Below are 21,578 nucleotides of genomic sequence, written 5' to 3'. Positions count from 1 at the left end.
GTTTCAGAGTGTGTTGCTCAAAGTATCTGAAGAAAAAAGGGGGAAATATTCATAGGCTAGGTGGACAGTAAGAGAAGGGATGGTGGTGTGACAAATAAATACATAGATCACAATGCCAGAGCTGCTACTGTCTCCTTTTCCATTTTGTGTGGACATAATGTGCGGCTGGTGGTGTCCATTCATTCTTTCATAGGCTCTACATCAGATCAGACACTCCACCGGTAAGACCTCACCTGTCCTGGAGAGATCAAACACCTCATTTCATTTCATGGCCTTTGCTCCATTCTCTCTGCCTCTTTCTCTCCACCTCTCGTCTCCCTGTTGGCCTTGGCTTTGCTGTCTTTTTCTCTCTTTCTGCCAGAGTGCCCTGGGTCATAATCTCCACCCGTAAATCTAATGTCGAGTGTCAGCTCCTGCTGAGTTCACTCACACACTGGCATTCCGCACATTCCGTCTATCGAACAACAACAAGATCAGTGAGAGAAATCCCTACGTCATGAGTAAATCATGGTCATTCGTCAAAAGGGTTACATGTTCTTGTGGGAGATTATTCAGGGTGATTTGAGCCCTGCATAGTTTATTGAGAGGAATACCTTAAAACTTACAATAAAAGCAACAGTTTACACTAATACCTGGATTAAGGGGCGAGTCTAAATTGATTTAGAGCTTAAAGGATTAGTCGATCCATTGCTTAGTTGATTTACAGAAAATTTATTGGCTACAATTTTTGTCTTCTGTGATTTAGAAATAAAAATATATTTGGGATTTGGATTGCTGGATGGAAATAACAAGAAATTTATAGACCAATCAAGAAAGTAACCAGAAGATCTTGAACATAAAAGTTGCAGCCATAAACTGATTCACTTTATTGCTTAAAATATCATAAAACTACAAAAACATATGGTCAAAGAGATACAGTGGAACACACCTGCATAATAATCTAAATTGTAACAATGTCAGTATCTTCATGTCACAGATTCAGCACACACTGTCACAATTTTATGCCATTTTACTGTTATGCGTAAAAATTAATCTAATCCTGCAATGGCACTAAATAAGTTAAGGCAATGTAACATTACTGTTTAACATCCATACTGGTTTATTGTGCGGACAAAAGCGTCACCAGCACACGCATGCACAACACTCTGACGTAAAACACATCTAATTTCAGACAACAGAGAACTTTAGTGCCATTGGTGTTGGTGTGTGGATGGTCACATAGCATTAAAATCATGTTAAGGCACTTGCTTATGTGAACAAGAGAAGCTGCTGCCTTTACCAGAATAGTTCAGGCAATTTATTCAGTTAATTTTATGGAATGTATGGGTGAAAGAGCCTTTATACTAGCAGCATATTTGGAGTTGTTTGCTAGCATGCTGCATTCCCTTAAAGTTTTTTATAACATGTAATATTTGCTTTTTTCATTTGTCCTATTAGTTTTTTTTATATCATATAATTTCACACTACATGATGCGTAATATATTGCAAGCTTGTCCTTGTAAGGGGAGAGGACAGCTGGTGAAAATCAAGCTTTATATTCTTTTTAGTTGCCACCTTGCACCTGAATGCCAGTATCAGTGCAGGTCAATGCAACGCTCCGAAATTCTTCTTGAGATGCTCTTGAATATGGTGCTGTGAGCAAATACCAGTAAACTCATTGAAAATCCAGGTCTTTATTTGGAGAAAACTTTTTTAAAATTTTGAGAAAGAATTGGGACTCTGCATAAAGGTTACATCTCAACAGATACTTCTAATATTTTGTAAGTAACAAGTAATTTCTTCTGTACCAAATACCAATTATTTCAAATTTAGATCCACACCAGATGTGGTATGGATCTAAAACCCCCACAAATACATGTATGTATGCGCACACACACACACACAGCCTTGGTCTTGTCTGCGAGCAGAGGTGTCTCCTCTCTGGCCCCTCAGACATGGTTTGGTTTTTGGCTTGATTAACCACTTAGTTCAGTCTCTCAGACACAAGATTGCAGAGAAAAAGCAAGTAATGAAGTGCTTTTGAATTTGCATTCCTGAGAGCTTTCGCAGACGCCTTGATTTCAGTCTGGCTTCGCTGTTTGTTCTTTGTCAAGAGATGTCTGCTATTTTAACGGTAACATGTAACAAGTGTCCATCCAACCTCCTCCATATTGCTCCCTCATCAACCTAACTGCCATGAATAAACACAATCAACATGCATCTGAAGGGGAATTTGGAGGCCTTTTCTCTCAAATCGTCCCTGATGGGCTGTTCATCATTGTCATTATGCAGATTACAGTGTGACCATGAATGCAATATTGGAGCCCTTTTCCTCCGGAATGAAATGTCACCATTCCCTAAAGCTGACCAAAAACACTTGTGTGTTTTGTTCTTACCAAGTCGAGCAGCGCTGATCAGTTATGGACAAACTGTCTCAAGAATATGAAATTAACAACATTCAGTCTGGACTTGAAAGTCAAGCCTTTATTTTTAGTATCGACCTTGACAACAATATCAAAGTGTGCATGCTGCATATATCTGCTGAAGTATCTGTTGCAATTTACCAGGTAAGTACATAGTCTGGTTGAGAATCCTCCCCCCAACCCCCTCAAGAAAAAACCCTCAGCAAAGTTTAACCATAGACATCACTGTGAGACTCAACCTCTTTCATAACTTTTTTAGTTTATTCTTCTTTTCTTATTTTCGATTTGATCAATTTATGGGAAACAATGGTTATGCAACACGATGACTTGCCAGAATCTGTGATTATTTCTGTCTCAAATATAGGAGCAGCTGACGTAAAAACTTCCCTTTGCACCCCGCTCCTAGGTGGTTAAAAAAGAGGAAACACAATTTGGTTTAAATCTCAGGCCCTTTCACTAGTCCAAGTTTCCAGGAATGATATAAACATCAGTGAGAGATAGCTCAGCAAGCAAGTTAATTTTTACAATTTGACGTTTTGTGTTGGACTTTGAAGTAGATAAGCAGACATATACCAAGTGGACCTGTCCTCCATAACCTTCCAACTACAGGTAATTGAGAATTTTAGATTATTTCTATGCCAAATACACTGAATTACTAATAGACTAAATATTGTCCTGCAAAGAGAGGTGAACTATTCTATTCTATTCTATTCTATTCTATTCTATTCTATTCTGTTCTCCCCAGCCTTATAGTATAACAAACAGGGTATGTCTTTCAAATGCATTTTCAAAGACAGATTTAACAGAAGCTAAAAGACTATTTTTGAAAAAATTAAATGTTTTGGAACTGAAAAGCTCATTCTAAAACCTGACCTTGCCTATGTTGATGAAGAGGGGACAAGAAGCACATCCATATGAGTGTATCACCTCACTTCTCCACAAACAACATCCTGTTTAACAGGAAGTTCATTACTGGCATGTTGGAATGTTTTGGGATATAAAAGAACACATTTTTTGACTCTTAAATATACATATTAATCTTTTATATAGATAGAATACCCAATTTAAGTGGGTAGTTTGTATAAATAAAGACTTGCAAAACATTATTTGCAGGTATTTTTAAAGATAGAGATTATTTAATCAATAGCTAATCAGTGGTGTGAGAATAAATCAGAATTGCTTCAACAGAATGTGAATCTCTCAGTCTTTGCAAATGTAATTTCTGCGCAGATTCACATATTAGGGGACACAAACTTTTCTATGAATTTTGCTGAGATGGACATCTTTGAGATGAAAGTGATTGTTTACTATCCTGGTTATAGTTATAAATGGCAATATTAAATTTTGTAGTTTAGTTACTGCACATAGTCTTTGACATTGTTTTAATATTTTTTTATTGTTGTATTTCTATACTTTTCCAATATGATTTAAAAAGAATAGTTCTCACAATCAATGCCAATGTAGCTACATTGAATTGCTTTATGCATCTTTATGCATCATCACGGTCATGCGACTTTTTCTCCTCTCTATATCCATACATTTCATAAAAGTACCTAAAAGTAAATGATCATCATGTGGCATTATGTCTTGTGTAGTATTCTTTGTTTCCTAGTGTCAGTCTGGCAATATCTTGTCCTCGTGTGAACATGTTGTATGTTTCAGTGCAGCTTTGAGAAATCAGAATGACACAGCGGGAAAATCTTTAAAGTTCCTCATGGGGGACACTTCCTCATTTTTTAGTCACCTGATATTATTTACAATATATTAAGAAAAACCCTGTGAACTTCTCTAATCTTGCACGCTCATCACGGGAATGTTGTTTTCTGAGTTGTGCGTGTGCAGGTTTGGGGGTGGGGAGGGGAAAAACGTGTGGGCAGAATGACCTATAGGTGGACATGTGTAAAGGCCTCATGGGACGATGAATCACTCAAGATGACTTAGTATTCTTTTTTCCTCAAAGCATTTTAAAACAAAACGTCTGTCAAGAATAATCCTAGAAAGCATTGCATCTGATTAATTTTGGGAAAAGAACTTCAAAGGTTTATTAAAACTTCAAACACAGCTTTCTGTGCTTTATATGTCTTTTTTTTATCAAAGACAAGTTCAGGGTGTTAGAAAATGTGTGTTAGGCAGTGTGAGGATGAGGGGCAGTGGTGTGTAGATGTGTGGTGTGCAACTGCAGAGATGTGTGCAGTGCTACATAGGAGGTGTGTATACAGAAGGTGGGGTGCAAACCTGGAGTAGTGTGCAGCATAATGGACCTCTGCAGTGTTATTTTTGACATTTAGATTTTTTCACAGGGCACTCCCAAGAGTTTCGCAGTTTGAGAGATCATTCATGTCTGAGTCACAGCCTGTCTGTGTGTCAAAAGTTATGACACACACGCCTTCACAAATATTTGAGGACTTTTTTTTTACGGTTTGTGGGGGCTTCAGTTGCAGTTTCAAGAAGGAAACGAGTATGAACAAATGTCTTTTTTAAGAAGTGCAATAGGTGTATACAACACCATCTTGTGGTTAAACTGGGTATGATGACTGAAATGACTTCCAAAGAAGCTCATATTATATATTGTCCATAATTGTTAAAAGTTTGTTAGATTGGGTCCCCTTACAATTAATAGTTTAGGCTTTTGATAATATTGAATAATAATATAATAATAATAATAAAGTCAATTATAATATTATTATATTACTACTACTATATTACTACTTATTATTAACAACAACAACAATAATAATCATAATAATCATAATTTTAATAATTGGAAAGTTTATTATTATCATTTTTATTATGAAACTTGTGTAATTTTATCAGTATTTTGTGGTTTACTTAGCATTTGTACAGTCTGATAGAGAGATGTGTGTGTAGGAAGGGGTGGGCAGGAGGGATTAATGTGCTGGAAGAATGTAAACATTGTCTGCTCTGAGGGCTGACTTCAAAGTGAGACTGGTAACCTCCTCTCAGCGGCGGCGCACACCCTTGACCGATGAAAAGTGAAAGTGAATGTTCATCCACGGTCTACAGCCTCTTCCTGGAACCACTCTTTGAAGTCACAAAATGGATCTGATTGACTTGTGAAGTAGACACATATAGAATCTTTTTGTTTTCCTGGACTAGATAGATATTTTATTTGGAATTGTGCAAGCACATGCTGTCTGTGTTTCTTCCACATTTTAAGCATAATGACATGGTATATAGGGAAACATGTAAGCTCCTCTGTGCTCTGTGTTTCGTTCTTCACACCCACTGGTCTCCCACAATGTTTAAAAACCAAAGAATGAACTGTTTGTGTTTGAAAAGTTAAAATAATACACCTCCATAAGTTAAAAACAGACACAAGATGAACATTCGTCAAACTGTGTGACACACAGTGATGACTTGACAATATCAAGTCCACATTTCTGTGGTTCAGAGTTTCAAATTCCGCACTTTCTTAGCCACTGTTGGACATTTATGTGGTTTATTTATGTGAAGAAAATTCCCACCAGTTTCATTTTTAGTTAGAACATAAATGTCGATTATTCACATTTCTCCATCCACAATTAGTCTGTCTTCTTATAGTAGTACGATACAGATATACTGTATCTATGAGCAGCTGTTGAAAAAGACTTGACTCTGTGATGACTTGGCATTGAACCCTTTGGTTTTGACTGTGACTTAAGCATAACACGCATATCAATTGTGTTTAACCAATTTGTCAGTCTTCTCGTTTGTATGTATGGAGCGTCTTTATGCTACATTGCCCCAGTTTAAGCTGCCACAGACATGCCTGTCTGTCTTATTTCCAGCAATGCACAAACAGTTTGCAGTTCTGATCAAAATTCTGTGGAGGCCACATCTTATCTGTTGCTATAATATCATTATTACCAGAGAGGCTGGGGAGAAAGGGAGTTAAATGTTAGTTGGATGAGTTTTAATTCTACTATTTCTTCTTATTTTCTCAAAAAAACAAGTCTAACATAGTTATAGCTGTATAGAGCTTAAGTGTCTGAATATGATTATGTATAAGCCTATATGTTGATGACAGAAGTAGCTCCATATCCTTGCATCTCTCTTGAATTTAGACTTCAGCAGCCAGTGTAGCTTATTATGTTCTTCTGGAACTAAAACAGACTGAAACTAAAGTGATGTACTGAAATGTAAAATATCTTTTCCCATACACTTCTTGACTTCTCTAATAAGTTGGGTCATGTCAAAAAACAATTTAACTGATTGGAATCAGAACAAAGAGTCATTACAGAAGAGCAACCAAATAGGTTTAAAGCACAAGTCTAAATGGTGACCTAAGCTCTTCACACAATCTGAATACATTGTAATGACCTTGTGTGAGGGATGTATGTTAAGAAGACTTTGCTGGTGTGATCAGCGATAGAGGCTGGATCTCCTGTGTGTCTGAGCTCTTCATCATTATCTTGGCTCACTGACTCATGTCTTGGGCACAGGGAACAAAACTCTCGCGGCGGCCTTGTTCCCGACGCAATGGGACGCTAGAAGGGACAATGAGAGAGAATTAGCGGCGAAAAAAGCAAATAAATAGCTGCTTCAATACATGACAGCCCAACAACAAAGCCCACTGTGGATGAGAGGGAGAGCGAGAGAGATACAGAGGAAGAAGTGAGAGAGAGAGAGGCCTTGATGAAAATAAATAGTGGAGCTCAAAGGGAGGCAAGGGTTGAGCGGATTGGAGGTGATGATGAGTGGAGAGCTGTACAAAGTAGTACATCTATGGGAAAGGTTTTAATGAGGCAGACGGTGGTGTGTGTGTGTGTGTGTGTGTTTTGTCATCTGTGACACAGACACTCAGAAAATCCTCAGCAATGATACTCCAAACTTCCTGTCTCCACGTGGGTGGGTGAGGATTTGTGGAAGTGTGAAACATGGACAGACAGACAGATAGGAAATGTAAAGTTTTCACCTTCAGGTCTGGGAACTTGTGATGAACATGTTTTACAATTTTATAAATTAACAATTAATATAAAATAAGTATTGGATCTATAATGACAGTAAGCGCTAAAGTGACTATTCATCAATATTTAATGTATCAAATGACTTTGAGTACATGAGAGGTGTCACGTACAAACCTCCAGAGAATTATCCCCCGACTCTGCAGGTCCCCTTGAGCTTCTTAGCAAGTTTCAGCTCACGTTTTAGATGTACGGCCTGCAACTTTACTGCTTTGGTTCACTCTCAGCAAACTCTTAGCGTTGTTTTTGGCCTCAGCAGGCAGCTGCTTTCAGCGAAAAAGCTCTAAAAACCTGCTCAGTACCAAAAAACAAAGACAGAGACAGTAGTGACTACGTGGTGAACACTGTGGAGCATTTAGCAGCTAAAAAGCCAGACATTTCTATCAGGGGTTGATAAAGACCAAAAACAGAACTAAAAGAGAGTGAATATTAGACTTACATTTTCCAGATTACCAGAAACGCAACATTAAATGAATGATAATGATGTTCCGTAATGGTAATTGGATCTGTAAAGAAGCAACTGTTTGCTAACAAGTTTGTCATATCAATTTAAAAACGTGATGACGTCAATGTTCAACCCCCATAGTTTGATGAGTTTGAAAATTATGTATATCATGTTTACAATCACCAAATCTCAACCAAAAAAAAATACGTTAGAATGAAAGAAAAATGACGTTCATCCCTCCAGTGGAGCTCCAGAGACTTGGGGAATCAACACCATGGAGCACTGAAGCTGTTTTGTAGGCTGGTGGTGGCCCAAAACTTTATGTTGGTTTTTCACCTATCTCTGTAGAGTTTTGTCACTACTAACAAAAAAAACAAGTCATATCACAGTGACTGAAGACCAGACCTGCAGTCTGATGTGAAGAACACCACTGTTGCCTGTTGTCTTGCAGTGGCCCTGAGGCTTTGTATATCAGTGGACCTGATCTACAGAGCAGCAGGAGGCCTTTGGTTTTACTGTCAGTTCTCAGTTGGATGAAAAGCGCCTCAAACAGGCTCAAATATGGGGGAAACACTTGTTGAACAATCAGGTGGTGATCATGTTACCTTTGGTATCATGAGTTCAGGACATCACAGTTACATTGTTTATAGTGTTACACGGCTATTCAGCAGACAGTTGGTAATGAGTTAGCTAAGGTAAGTTAATTAAGGTGGAGGGAGGAACACCTGAAACTGTCAGCTTCCCGCTCAGGTTTGAAATCAAACCAAATGTAGGCCTTTATCTAGAATACTTAATAATGTCATAAAAGTGGTTTTCTGAATCAGATCCTACTTTAGTCCTGACTAAGTGAAATGAAATAAACTACAACCACCCATGTTAGTCCTTGATAGTGAGAGTTAGTGCATGCAGCCCTGGCCTGAGGCAGCTGATAAAGGGGACAGATCACAGAAAGTCCATAGTTTGGTGGAAATGGAGAAGTAAAGACAGACAAAACGACGGAGGCAGAAAAAGGAACACATTCACAAACACACTATTAAAAACCTTATTAGATAATTCCTTTTTCATTCCACAAAAGGACTACTGAGATCATGGATAAGGAAGAGCTTAATGCAAGGAGATTAGTGCAATTGTAAATTGCAGCTGGATAGCATAGGTTATATTTAAATTAGTCATTTTAATTGAACCAGCAGATAAGATAAATACATGTAAAAATTTATGAGGCACAATTTCAAATGCCATCAATAAACTTAATTTTTCTAGGTTTTCTTATTTGAGATACAGCTTCTCAAAACACATCTAGCTACAGAGGATTTTTATTCACTGAATGACAACTGAAAGGCAGCTGCCTCTTACAATGATGCCAACAGTAGATCAACACTCCTCACTTACAACACTTTCACACAAAAACCCTGTGTATGACACAATTTCAGTTTGCAATTTGCATTTAACTGTTCATACGAGACGGTTGGTAAACATGGTCTAATCATTCCTATAGAAGTCCCCTTATGTCAGGATGCTCTATCTCTAGAAAATCAAAAATAATTATTTTGAATGAAGGAAACTAGCATTAAAATTTCAGCTAAAAAAATGATTCAGCAATAATTTCATTCTACCCACAGCTACTGCAATCAGACAAATCAATTTCTGAAATACTGCATTTACCAAAATAATTAGTTGAAATTCAATGGTTCAATCATCCCTGCAGGTATGTATTTCACTTCTGACCCTGAGCCATTTGACCTAAATACACACTTTATGGGTTAGTAATGGAGCAGGGGTAACTGGATGACAAAAGCCTGGTTGAATTCCTGTCCCACACCCATAAAACACTCTTCGTGTGTTGAGCCAGTCAATTGTTATTTAAGAAAGATGCCTTGCCCATGGGCTAACAGAGAAGCTCACAAACCCCAGACAAAGACTCAAGCTAAACCCACACAGACAAACCAGTTGTCCCAAATGACCATTCTTGTAGGAATGCAGCTAGGTGGACAAAACCCTTTCTCTAAGTTTACAAAAAGCTGTTTTCTCATGCTGAGTCCATGTCATCTACTTTTTTTTTTACACAGTGCCCAGAACTGCCTGGCAAATTCTGTAGCAGAGGTATTCTTCAATGTTGGCGACAGAATAAAGGCAATTAAACACTGTTTGCGCCATGCTTGGACAACCAGACAGCCATATGCCTTGCCAATTAACCTCCCACGAAAAGAGAGGGAAGGATAAAGAAGAGAGAGGCAGAAACTCCAAGATTATAATCACTCACATTGTTCCACTCTCTCACCTACCTCCTCTTTGTGTTCAATCAGTTCTGCATTATAGCAATTGTATGAATCTCCTATTTTGCATGTATTCTCTATGAGTACTCCAGTGGCAGTGACAGCTAATTTGCACTCAAATATTGTAATTTAGATATGAAGTACTTACTTCCTTACTTGCGCCCTTGGGTCCCCTTGGGACCATCGGCAATTGATGACTGCTCCCCATCTAACGCAGTTCTGGACAAGTCTCTCTAGTGTATTCCAGCTGGGGCCCATCCTTAATTTCAGCCTTCAACAAAGAAATCAAGTGGTATGTTTTAATTTGTATCATGGCACAAGTGATGCTCAGTTAGCTCAATGCTAGACCTCTTCTTGCATTTTTGCTTTTAGAACAATAAATTTCTCTAATTACAAGAAAAACCCTGCATGTGATGAATGCAATAAAAAAATGTTACATCATCCATATAGTCTAAAATGATGGAACGATAACCTTTAAATCAATAGAAAACTGGTGTCAATATTCAATCTGATTCAGTGTATTGTAAAAATATGTTCAAAATTAAATTGGACATTTTAGTTTACAAAGAAAACCTAACAGGCCTGCTAATGATCCTACCCAAAATCCTTTAGCCATGCAGCTTAATGGGTGATATTATTAACAATTCATATAAATGGATGGCTGGCAGCAAAGTTTTTCCAATCAAACTGGCTTTTGATTATATATCAACTAATTCTGTTTAAAGGTATACTAAGCAGGATTTGTTGGTTGCTGTTTGTAAACACACAGCATTTAAAGATGGAGAGAGAGAGAGAGAGAGAGAGCAGAGCAGTACACCCCTCTGGGAAGGTGCCGCATTGCAGGATTTTGTGTGAATGCAGAGCTTCTTCCTGTCCGCTGTGGCCTCTCTGCTCTGTGTATGTGTACCTCAGCCCCACCCCCGGTCAAGCAGACACACAGACCTGCAGCTCTTTATATATCCATGACACAGAGACAGAGAGTTAGAGAGACTGTTATTGGCTGGTGACTACACACCCACTGCCCAAAGTTTGATGCCCAGAAAGGTCCCAAACACAGCAAAATTTCTGCAGAAAAGTACACCACCACACACTTCTAGTGGGTCATAAGTGATGATTGAGTGGGATTACTCTTGTATCAGTCTATACATTGTTTTGTTTAGTTTTTTTTTAGGAAAATCCTGCATAGTATACCTTTAAGGCACAGCCTCTGAGATGCTTTGATCTGGGGCATGCTGCTTGCTGTTACTTCAGTCACACCAATAATCAAGTTTGTGTATCCATTCACTTGATGATGGAAATGCTAGATTTTGTATTGAATTAAATTCCCTACAAATCAACTTAGGAGCCATTTATTCATTTCACAAATAAACCCTACCAAAATACTATTGTCACTAGATTGAATAGATTTAAGGGAATCCCCTGGAAAGAAGATAATTTGCAGAACGCTGAAATAGCTTGAAGGAAACTTTTGCTGTCAGAAATGAAGTTCGCCAATCTGATTGCAGACAGTGAGGCTCCCAGGCAGGAAGTTAATAAAAGAAACGCAGCTAACGCAGTGTTAATATAGTAACTGCACTTCTTTGGATAACCATTGATGTTAAATATGTATGTCAGTTGAAGGCAGCTATGGATGGCTCCAGAGAACACAAAGTGAGAAGTGTGGACATGACTGACACACCACCCTATGACTAATATGTGGTAATGTGGTTGAAAATCAGAAAAGTGTTTCTTTAATGTTTTTTTTAAAGAAACGGTTCAGCTTTCAGGATTAGTATCCAGTCAAACTACAGCAGCCTTTGTAATCAGCTCTATTCTAAAAGCGTCTAATCTTACTGGTGTAACACAATTTTTACTAATGAACATAAATACATGCAAATGCACAAACACATCCAACCGTGCATTTCCCCTCTGCCCTCTTGTTTCCCTCTCCCTAATAAGAGATTCACTGAGAAATTCAAGAATAAATCATGATTTAATAAGGATAATATAACAATTTCATTATATAATTGGTTAATTTACTGACTAATTGTTATTTCCTTTTTTTTCTGTAGCTTAGATCCAGTTTTTGGGATGTCAGAAATGTTCCAGTCGTGCTCTGGCCCAGACAACCAGTGGTTGATTAGTCAGAGAGATGACAGACAGGTTTTATGGGATTCTGGACCACATCCTCATAGCTGGCCTCAGCTCTGTACCCCACAGCCCAGCAGCACCACCCATCGTTCCCAGTCTCAGTGTCCTTATGGTGATGCCTACACCAGAGTACAACCTCCTGTTTGGTGCCAATCCCAAAACACATGGAAGGTATGTAGCCACACTAGAATATAACGGTGACTCTGTCCTGGATCAGAGTGTTGAGTGTTAAATCAGGATAAAAGTATAATTTGTGACTCATTCATGTATTAACAAAACAATGAATCACATTTTTTAGGGGCTAAAGGTGCTCTAAAACTCACGAAACTTTGCACATGCATCAGAAGTGGTGGGAAATTATATGTTTTATAGTGATTGGGCTCAGGCGTGGCCATTTGGCTCCATAGCAAACCCAAACTCAGGGCCATTTTGGGACAAAGTTGCTTTGATGTTCATGAAATTCGGTGGGATCATTGCTCACATCATTGTGGACCAAAATTTTTTACACAAAAACTCACAAAACTTTCCAACCTTGTTTGATTTGTTGAGGTGCTAGGGGTACTCAAAAACTCACAAAACTTTGCACATGCATTAGAAGTGGCAAAACTGGATATCTGATACAGGTCTTGGGCTTGAGTGTGGCAAAATGACTTGCTAGTGCCCCCCACAAAAAGCCCCCAACTTTTTTCCGCAGTTTTTGCCATTTGCAGGCTTGTACTTTAATAAACTCCTCCTAGAGAATTAACCAGAGTGATTTCACATTTGATCAATGCTTTCTAAAGACCTTTGCAAAATCATGATACAGTTTCATGGTACTATAAATCGTATCACTGCCTCGCTATATTTCTATACATCCATAGTTGGTTTATAGTTGGTCTCAAAATAGTTGCTATGCATCTCCTACGGCTTTGTTTTTTTTAATGTGCATTACTCTTCCCTTTTCCCTCTCAATGTTTTTACATTACTTTTATATGATGCCTACACAAAGAACTGTGATCACAATACTAACCACTACCACCTCCAATTTAAAATATTTATGAGCTTTTCTTTCACCTATTAGTCCATATATCACCACAGGTCTTTAATTACTGAATTGTCAGGTTGAAAAAATGTTGTCAAATGCATAATTACAGAGCTCTATCAAATGCATCAGCTGTCATAAATATGAAACCCAACCAGGTTGTAAACACAGCAGGCCTCCTCTGATGAACCTCCTCCTGCGCTCTGTATGCAAACAACATCAGGGACACATTGTTGTCTATTCATTACTTCTGTTTAGAGGACTTTGAAAAAGGTTAACAAATTGGGGCTGTTATAGTGAAGGTCTCTGCTGTATAAGTGCTCATTTGGAACCTTTGTTGATATTGTTATTCTCAAATAACTCTTTTAGGGACAATGCATTATAGTATGTGTAACCATCTTTCGCTGATACATGCAAGCCTGATTGTAACTATATTGCTGTTGTTCACATGCATCGGGAACTATTTGAATGAACTCTATGTTTTAGGGGTCATTTCTTTGGAATTCTGTTTCAGGGGATTGTAGCACCATTGTCCAGGCAGCTAAAAACCCCACACAATGTGCTGACAGATCACTGAGCCATAACTGGCTACTGCAATTACTGTATGCCATTCGATGTATGCATACTGTGTGTATTCATGTGCTCTTGCATATATGTGCATTGCTTTTTTTTATATATTGCACAAAGATTGCAGGCCCCATCTGGGATTTTGAAAAATCTGATCTATTTTCCTGCTTTGCTTTGATGCAAAAGTGAGACTGAATTTTGGATGTTTTGGATACGTGGGGCTATTGTGAAAAGAACCAAATGACTCCCAGATCGGCTGTAGTTGTCTCTCAGGCTTTAGGGAGGGAATTTCTGGAAGGGAGATATGAATCAGACTTTTAGAGGAGGAGGAACAGAAAACATCCCTACATTAGATGGATGACTGATAGACTTCAAAGCATTGTTGCAGTATGTTTTTCACTTCTGTAGAAGGCCTTTCATGTGTTAAAGTTGCTCTGGTGTGTGATGTGTGTGTTTGTGTGCATGTGCAAATGCGTGTGGGTGTTTGTGAGCTGGTACCTGCCTTAAGGTACAAGCTGCCCCCTTCAATATCTAAAGGAGAAGAGGTCAGGTGCAGGTGAATGTCTTGAGGAGGGGGTAGAATCCTTCTCCAAATGAAAAGAACTCAACTTTCTGCTCTGGCATGGATAATCTAATGGATGCTATTCAGAAAAAACTTCTACTTAGCTGAATATTTTCTAATATCTTGCTGTTGTGACAAAATGTGCCACCATCCAGTCACTTACACTCCAAAGCATGAATGAGCTTCAGATTTCAAAATTCACAGCTAATTCCAGCTACTTTTCAGACAACAAATGATGGACATTTAACTACCTTTGTCCTATCCAATGTCTGAAAATGTATATTTAGTTAATATTTGGCCAAATATGGTCATCAGAACCCCTGTGTTTCAATATATAGAAATTGTCAGCATTCTCTGGAGATTCCCAGGAAAACTGTAGTTCTACATTCTGTAGTAGGCTTTTTATGTGTGAGATTGCTTCAGGTATACAATATCTAAATACCTAAATGGTGTGGTGTCAAGCCAGTATTATCTTCTAAACACTGTTCTGAAACTGCTCTCAAGTACACACCACAAGTAAATGCCACTACACTCACAACAACTCAAGGTTTGTTTGTATAATATCCATGTCAGAGCCTGTGAGTCATGGCAGGAACAGACACATAACTTCAGTGTGTCGTTGGGGGATGAATGGAGCCATGCAGAAATTTCCATAAATTCAGCTGGCCAGCATGTAGACGCTGTGTCAATCAAAGCCAAATGCAAAGGTTTGTCTTAGTTGCAAAACCAACATTTTACATGCAGACACACACCTCAACTGCAAAATAAAAGAAACATAATTTAAGACCATCCAACCAATGTTTAATTCAAAATGTGGTCAAATCACTGATCAACACTGGGAAACCCTTTTTCAGTCCCTCCACAAGGTCAGCTACAGTTCCACTACAACTAGAATACATTAAGTAATTGGCTTAAGAACACTCCAGTAGGAGAGAAGTTGGCCAAAAACACACTTTTGCATTATGCCACCTGGCATCTCAGTGACAAGACAGGAAGAGAAGTGAGGTGGTGTGTAAGGAAGAAGTAAGGTCAAAAAACCAATGAGAAAGAGCCAAAGGAAAAAGGAAAAAGCCAAGACTCAAAGAGTAGAAATTGGAAAGCATGACGTTTTAAAAAAGATTGGTGTGTAGAAATAAGAGGAATGCGTGAGACAGGGAGAAAGCACAGAAAGAGGAGGGTGTCAGGGCAGCAGGGACATTAGCAGGCCAAAGCATGGGAGAGCCGCAGTGATTGGTTTGGACCACCCATCTGGATTGGCTGAGCGCCTGGGCTGGCTGGACTGCTGTTTGCCCTGCTGGACTGGATGAATGGAGGGATAGAGACAGACAGAAGTCCCGTGTAATGATTCAGATAGATGGAAGAATGTGCTGGAAACATTAAATATGTCAATGGAAAACACACATGCTATCACCAGCAATTGCACGCAATTAAGGGTTGTTCCAAATATGGTGTATTATTTCGGCAAGGTTCAGCTGGATCTTGTGGCGTGTTCACATTCCATTACAAAAAAAAATCTGGAGCCATGTCAACTATTTTTCACCTCAGTGAACCCAAAATGCAGGGTGGTCATACCTTATTATATTACCTTTCCTCTATTATATTATATATAACCTAATAACTTGAAAATAATGAATCATGCATATAGTATGATAAAACAATTTTATCTAAGTGCTTTACATTTTATGCACTATTCACTTACATATTTCCACACACATCATATATGTCTGATGAATGACAAAAAAGTTATGCTCACAATGACTATCCATTTCAATATCAACATGAACCTCTCATTTATCACCTTAGTAGTTACTATGAGACAGTCATGCAGTGGCCAGAGAGTGAGGGGTTAGATCGATGTATATTTATGAATTAGATATGTCTAAAAATTCTAATTACTAAATAGCCTCTAATAATTTTGGGGGCATTTTTTATAGAGTGACTGCACTGACCCTGGTTTTTGACCCATTCTGCATGCTCAACTATCTGCCTGATTTACAGAACATACTTTAAATGAAATTAACTAATCAAATGAAGCCTTGGACTTAAATTGTGTTTTCTATGTGACCTGAGATAATTATCCCTAAAAGGACAACAGTCTCACTGTTTTTCTTCAGCTTATCTCCAAAAACGCAGAGCTATATATAGATAATGCACTGTAGTTAGGAAGCTAATGAAGAAAGCTTTTTTAAGGTTTTGGCATTAAACTGTAACACGTGTAAAGTAGGGCTGCAACTAACAATTATTTTCATTATTGACTAATTTGTCGATTATTTTCTTGATTAATCGATTAGTCTATAAAATGTTAGGAAATGGTGAAAAATGTCTATTCTATCACTGTTTCACAAAGTCCAAAGAGATGTCCTCAAATGTCTTGTTTTGTCCCGACCAACAGTCCATAATCCAAAAAACATTTGTTTTACTTACAGTGAAGACTAAAGAAACCAGAAAATATTAATTCGTATTATATTAATTGATTATTAAAGTAGTTAGCAAATAATTTTCTGTTGATCAACTAATCGATTAATCAACCAGTTTTTGCAGCGCAATAGTGTAAAAGAAACGTTGTTTTTTTTTAAAAATTTTCACTTTTGATACTCACTAATGATCTAACTGTATTTTACTTAAGTATATTTCAAACTCAACTATCTGTAAAATAATACAGGCTTTCTGAAATATAAGGCCTTGAAAAACAAGATCAAACACCCATTTTTCATGAAAAACAAGGGAAATCAGTGTGAACAGATGCTATTACTATTCCAGCTGCTAGATTAACATGAATAACCTTTCTGTAGATGCTGCTGAGGAACAGTGAAGAAAGAAACTTAATGACTTAACTGAAATACTTTCATAACTAAAGACGGCATCACTATCTTCATTTTAGAAATCATAAATTAAACTATCTCCACTGTAACCCCTGAATGTAATTTCATGTCCAGTGTAAGTAATGAGTCTAACCTAATACTTGCATACTTACAGATCTTATTTCAGATTAGTGGCAATGAACAAATCATTCATTCCCTCAACCAAGTAACATTCAGACACTTTAGACGCCTCTCAATGTTGCCTTTGATAAAATTTCATCTTTTTTACATGACTGGCTGATGAAATTGCTCTCTTTTGGAGAAATTTTTCCATGGAGGTCTTTCCCCTAACCACTTTGGATATGAAAGGGTTATCTTAGACACTAATAGGATTAGACAGAGTAGCCCTCTAAATGCTTCATGTTCAATTCTTTAGTGTCTCACACTGGACATAACTCCATCCTAACAACACACACACATCACCACCCAGCTCACCCTTGACTTTTTCCTACGCTGATCGTTTTCTTACAACAGCAGAGATCAAGCCATTAGACTGTCCCAATAATTGACACACAGAACAAAAACACAGGCCACTTCTGGATAAAACATATCATAATCCCTCAAGGTGGGGCGGAGGGGGGTTTCAAGGCCACCAAGATAGCTATTCATAGCATCCAGAGACATGGAGAGACCTCCGGGAAAGACATTGTGAGGTGTTGGTATGAGACTTGGTATGACACCCCTGGGAAGAATGGTGATTAGTAACGAAGAGGACTGATTGAAATGGCATTGACTAATGCGCCATTGGTGCTGCTAATAGTAGCAAACAGGTAAAAATGAAATTACAAGCTTGTTGTCCTTGCTCTTCTTGCTGCTTAAACTGGAATTATAGCTCTGCAGAGATACCCATTAACATGTCCAATGATCTACACAAACAATGGTCAAATCTTAGCAAGGTATTGTGCGGCCATGTGGTGGGTTTTAAAGGGACACATTATTATAAAACAAACTGGAGGGTCTGCACAGCATGACTTATGCGGAAAAGATTATTTAATGCACAGACGTTTTGGGTTGAGTCCTTCCTCAGCTTGCTTGTTAGACAACCACACGCAGGTGCCAACAATACATAGACATTAGACTGATTAGTTAACAAGATTAATCTGGCATAACCATCCATAGGACCAAGGAAATGCAACAATTGTGCCACTGAGAAAGGGCTTGGCCCATAGACTGTATGAAAATATAGACGTAGTTACTGTGATGTCACCCGTTGGTTTCTGAAGAGCGGTTTTGAAGCTCAAAGTGAGCCGCTCCAGCCGTCGCCATCTTGGCAGTGCGTGACGCTGTGTAACTCCCAGCCGATCAAAAATGGGCAAAAAGGCGTGCCGAATGGCTGAAACAAGCCACTTAGCGGCTGGAGGACCTGTCACTCAAAGCAGCCATGTCCTTCATTATGCATAACTTTATGGTTTAATAAAATTTAAACGGGTGAGTTCTAAAAAAAATTCACCCCCCTGTACAGTTGTCATGAAAAGGGAAATTAGCTATAGAGACCAAAACTGTGTTTTGTACCAGGCTGTAAACATGTAAACATTTCTGTTGTAAAATTGGGCATTTTAACATGGGGGTCTATGGGGAATGACTCGCTTTTGGAGCCAGCCTCAAGTGGCCATTCGAGGAACTGCAGTTTTTGGCACTTCCGCATTGGCTTCATTTTATAGCCCTGGAGGTTGCCGCTTGGCTTGGCCTGAAATGTCTGTGCCTTATCTTTTCTGCATAAGTCATGGTGTGCAGACTTTCCAGGCTGTTTTGTGTATCGATTTTGAAGTTCTAGTACCCATGCATTTCATACAAGTAGAAGAAGAGTTGAGCGCTTATTCTCAATTTCTGCACATTAATATTATACCCATGCAAATGTATTCAAATGACACCCGTGGGGAGAAGCATGTTCAAGCCTTTAATCTGTTTTCTGACCTTATGACCTTGGAAAACAAGGCGAATGTTTGGTTTGACATAATACCCATTTTACATCCACCATCCAATCACTCATATAATATCTATACTTACAATCTGATTATGGCTGGTCTGCTCTAGTATTAAGGAAAGATGTGTGTCATACAAAATATTAAGGATTACTTCCTCATTAACATAGATTTCAGTTTCACATTGAAAAGCCAGAGAAGTTTGAATTGGTTGATCTATGGTTTTAAGACTTTTAAGACTCCGAAACACAGCACAACCATTATACAATTAGACAGGATCTTGCAGCAATCATTTTATCTTTCTTTTCACAATTGCCACTAGAAATACGGTGTCCATGTTAGAAAATTATCTACCAGAGATGTGCGCTTCCACGTAAGATCCTGCGTTTTTTGCCCTTTGTGTTGGCGCCCACACTGAGCCAGTGCAGTGGTCCCATTAAACAGAATGAGAGGACTGCTTTTTTCAGGCAGTGCATTTGTCTCTCTGAAAATAGCCTACTGCAAGTCTGCTTCTTTATCTAAATCTTTTCCTTGCTGATTGGTATAGATACAGTCATTTGGGGCTAATGATTGTTACCTGGATTCACCTCATCAGTTCAGGGAAATGTAACAGTTCCAACTATTTGGTCTATTATGGGCTCCATAGCCTAATTGAGTTTTCCAAGTTTAGATAGGAAAGCTGATTGCACCTTTACCATTTGTGTTTCTAGAGTTTGTAATTGCTTGAGGATGTTTTGTTTTTGTTGTTCCTGGCCTCCTTTCATGCTCAGAAATGTCTTACTATTTTTTGCTTTGCCTATGCTATATTGTTGATTATGTATTCTTTGAGTTTTGATTGCTAATGATCCATTTTTATTAAGCTTATAATAATGCTTGAAATGTGTCATATTAGAGTTACTTGACATGACTCAGATCAGCAGAGTAATTTGAAACATAATTCTCAAATCCTACATAAACTAGCTTTTTTATCATAATTGTACTAAGATTAAAAACCTAATATTGCATTTTAAAATGTTTCTTTATATCTAACCTACAGTAGGTGGATGGGTTAAGTGTTTTAGTGATGGGTTTTGTGTGGATAAGATCAAGCAGTAAAGCGATCAGTGATATGGTAAAAGGCCATTGTTCTCAGTGTATTAAGGGACAATGACTGTTAGAAATTATCTTAACAGCATGGGCCTCATCAAGTCCTCTACTCTCAACACCTAGGCTGTGTTGAGACCAAATCCGGCAATCTGGCACTACAGCACAGGGGGCTGCAATGGTGGGAGCGTGTTGTTTGAGGTACCCGTGAGACAATGAAATATAATCCAGGAAGTTAAGTTAGAGTTACAGGATAATACATTTAAGGACTTATCAGAAGCCAAAACACAATGCAGCGTTTTGTAAAACTCACAGACAGGATTTGACAACTCTGGAAAGTTATCACAGTGGCAACTCTTATCTTTTGTTGCGATTATCACAAGGTAAACATTTAAATATGGCGTTCACGTTACAAAGTAATCCATCAGGAATACACGCTTGCATCTATGTGATTGGCTAACGCAGTGTGATGTCAGGCTGCGTTTCGGCAAAATTTGAGTCTAGTTCAACTTCTTGCTGGACAGCCGCTGCGGTTTTTTGCTGATCCCTAGGCGGTTCCCACTCCCGCAGCATAACACACTGCCCCCATTCAAATGAATGGGGCATTGCAAGATTTGGTCTGAATGCAGCTCTACTCTTATCTATCCCCATTTCTTTACATTCACACTTTTCTTTTCAAAATAACAAATGTCATCAGAATGGGTTTGTGTCGTGTGGCAGTGTTTTTGATCATGGTCCTTTCATTTCTCTTTTCTCACAGTTTCAAGTAGGTTTCTTGTACTTGGTTTGCAAAATTGTGATTGTGACAGTATGGATGGCACTGCTTTTAAAGCACAGATAGAAAATGGAAGTTTATGTGGCATTGACGTCATTTCGGCAGAACAGGAACAGAAAAACCCTTATTCCAAATCTAGAGTGTTCCAAGATTGTTATCCCTGTTTGCTTGACTAGTCACACCAGATAAATGGAAATCAAGCCTAAATTAGTGTTTTTTAACAAGTAATTATGGCTGTAATGTACAATTGTACACTGTCACATTAAACAAAAAAACTTATTTTTGTAGCTTTTAATTGTAATTAGTAAGAAAAATAGCACAATATGATCATATTTTCATGATACGATTCCACTTAAAGTTAAAATAAACAGTCATATTGTATTATCACCCAGTCTTAAATCCTTTGCAAATCAGCTTCCCCACATCAATCTTTAAATATACTTTAATTTTTTTGTAGGATTCAGCACCTTTGTCAACAACAACATGTTGGCTGTTGTGGTTTCCCACTGTACCTGCAACCTTTTGGTTCACTTGATGCCCTCTTTCACTACTGGGCCACACTTCCCTGGTACT

General features: G+C 38.3%; 2 protein-coding genes across 7 annotated transcripts in view; one reads left to right on the top strand and one right to left on the bottom strand.

The window, feature by feature from the left end:
• The window catches only part of tfec (transcription factor EC), a 59,069-nt gene that overhangs the window by 3,245 nt on the left and 34,246 nt on the right, over positions 1-21,578 (top strand). For all 6 annotated transcript variants that reach the window (XM_042402683.1, XM_042402685.1, XM_042402687.1 and 3 more), the window contains one exon: positions 12,136-12,385. In XM_042402683.1, the coding sequence (XP_042258617.1) occupies positions 12,155-12,385 (231 nt within the window). In that variant the 5' untranslated portion in view covers positions 12,136-12,154. The remainder of the gene's footprint in view (positions 1-12,135; positions 12,386-21,578) is intronic.
• Positions 5,629-21,578, bottom strand: part of mdfic (MyoD family inhibitor domain containing) — a 221,007-nt gene continuing 205,057 nt past the window's right edge. The window contains exons 8-9 of the transcript XR_006093793.1: positions 10,233-10,355; positions 5,629-6,889 (exon numbers count right to left, since the gene is read on the bottom strand). The gene's annotated coding sequence lies outside the window, so the exon portion shown is untranslated. The remainder of the gene's footprint in view (positions 6,890-10,232; positions 10,356-21,578) is intronic.

This window comes from Thunnus maccoyii, chromosome 23 (assembly GCF_910596095.1).
Source record: "Thunnus maccoyii chromosome 23, fThuMac1.1, whole genome shotgun sequence".
In the NCBI taxonomy this organism is placed as follows: domain Eukaryota; kingdom Metazoa; phylum Chordata; class Actinopteri; order Scombriformes; family Scombridae; genus Thunnus; species Thunnus maccoyii.
Note: the sequence above shows the minus strand (reverse complement) of the source record. Positions and strands in the feature narration are given on the sequence as shown.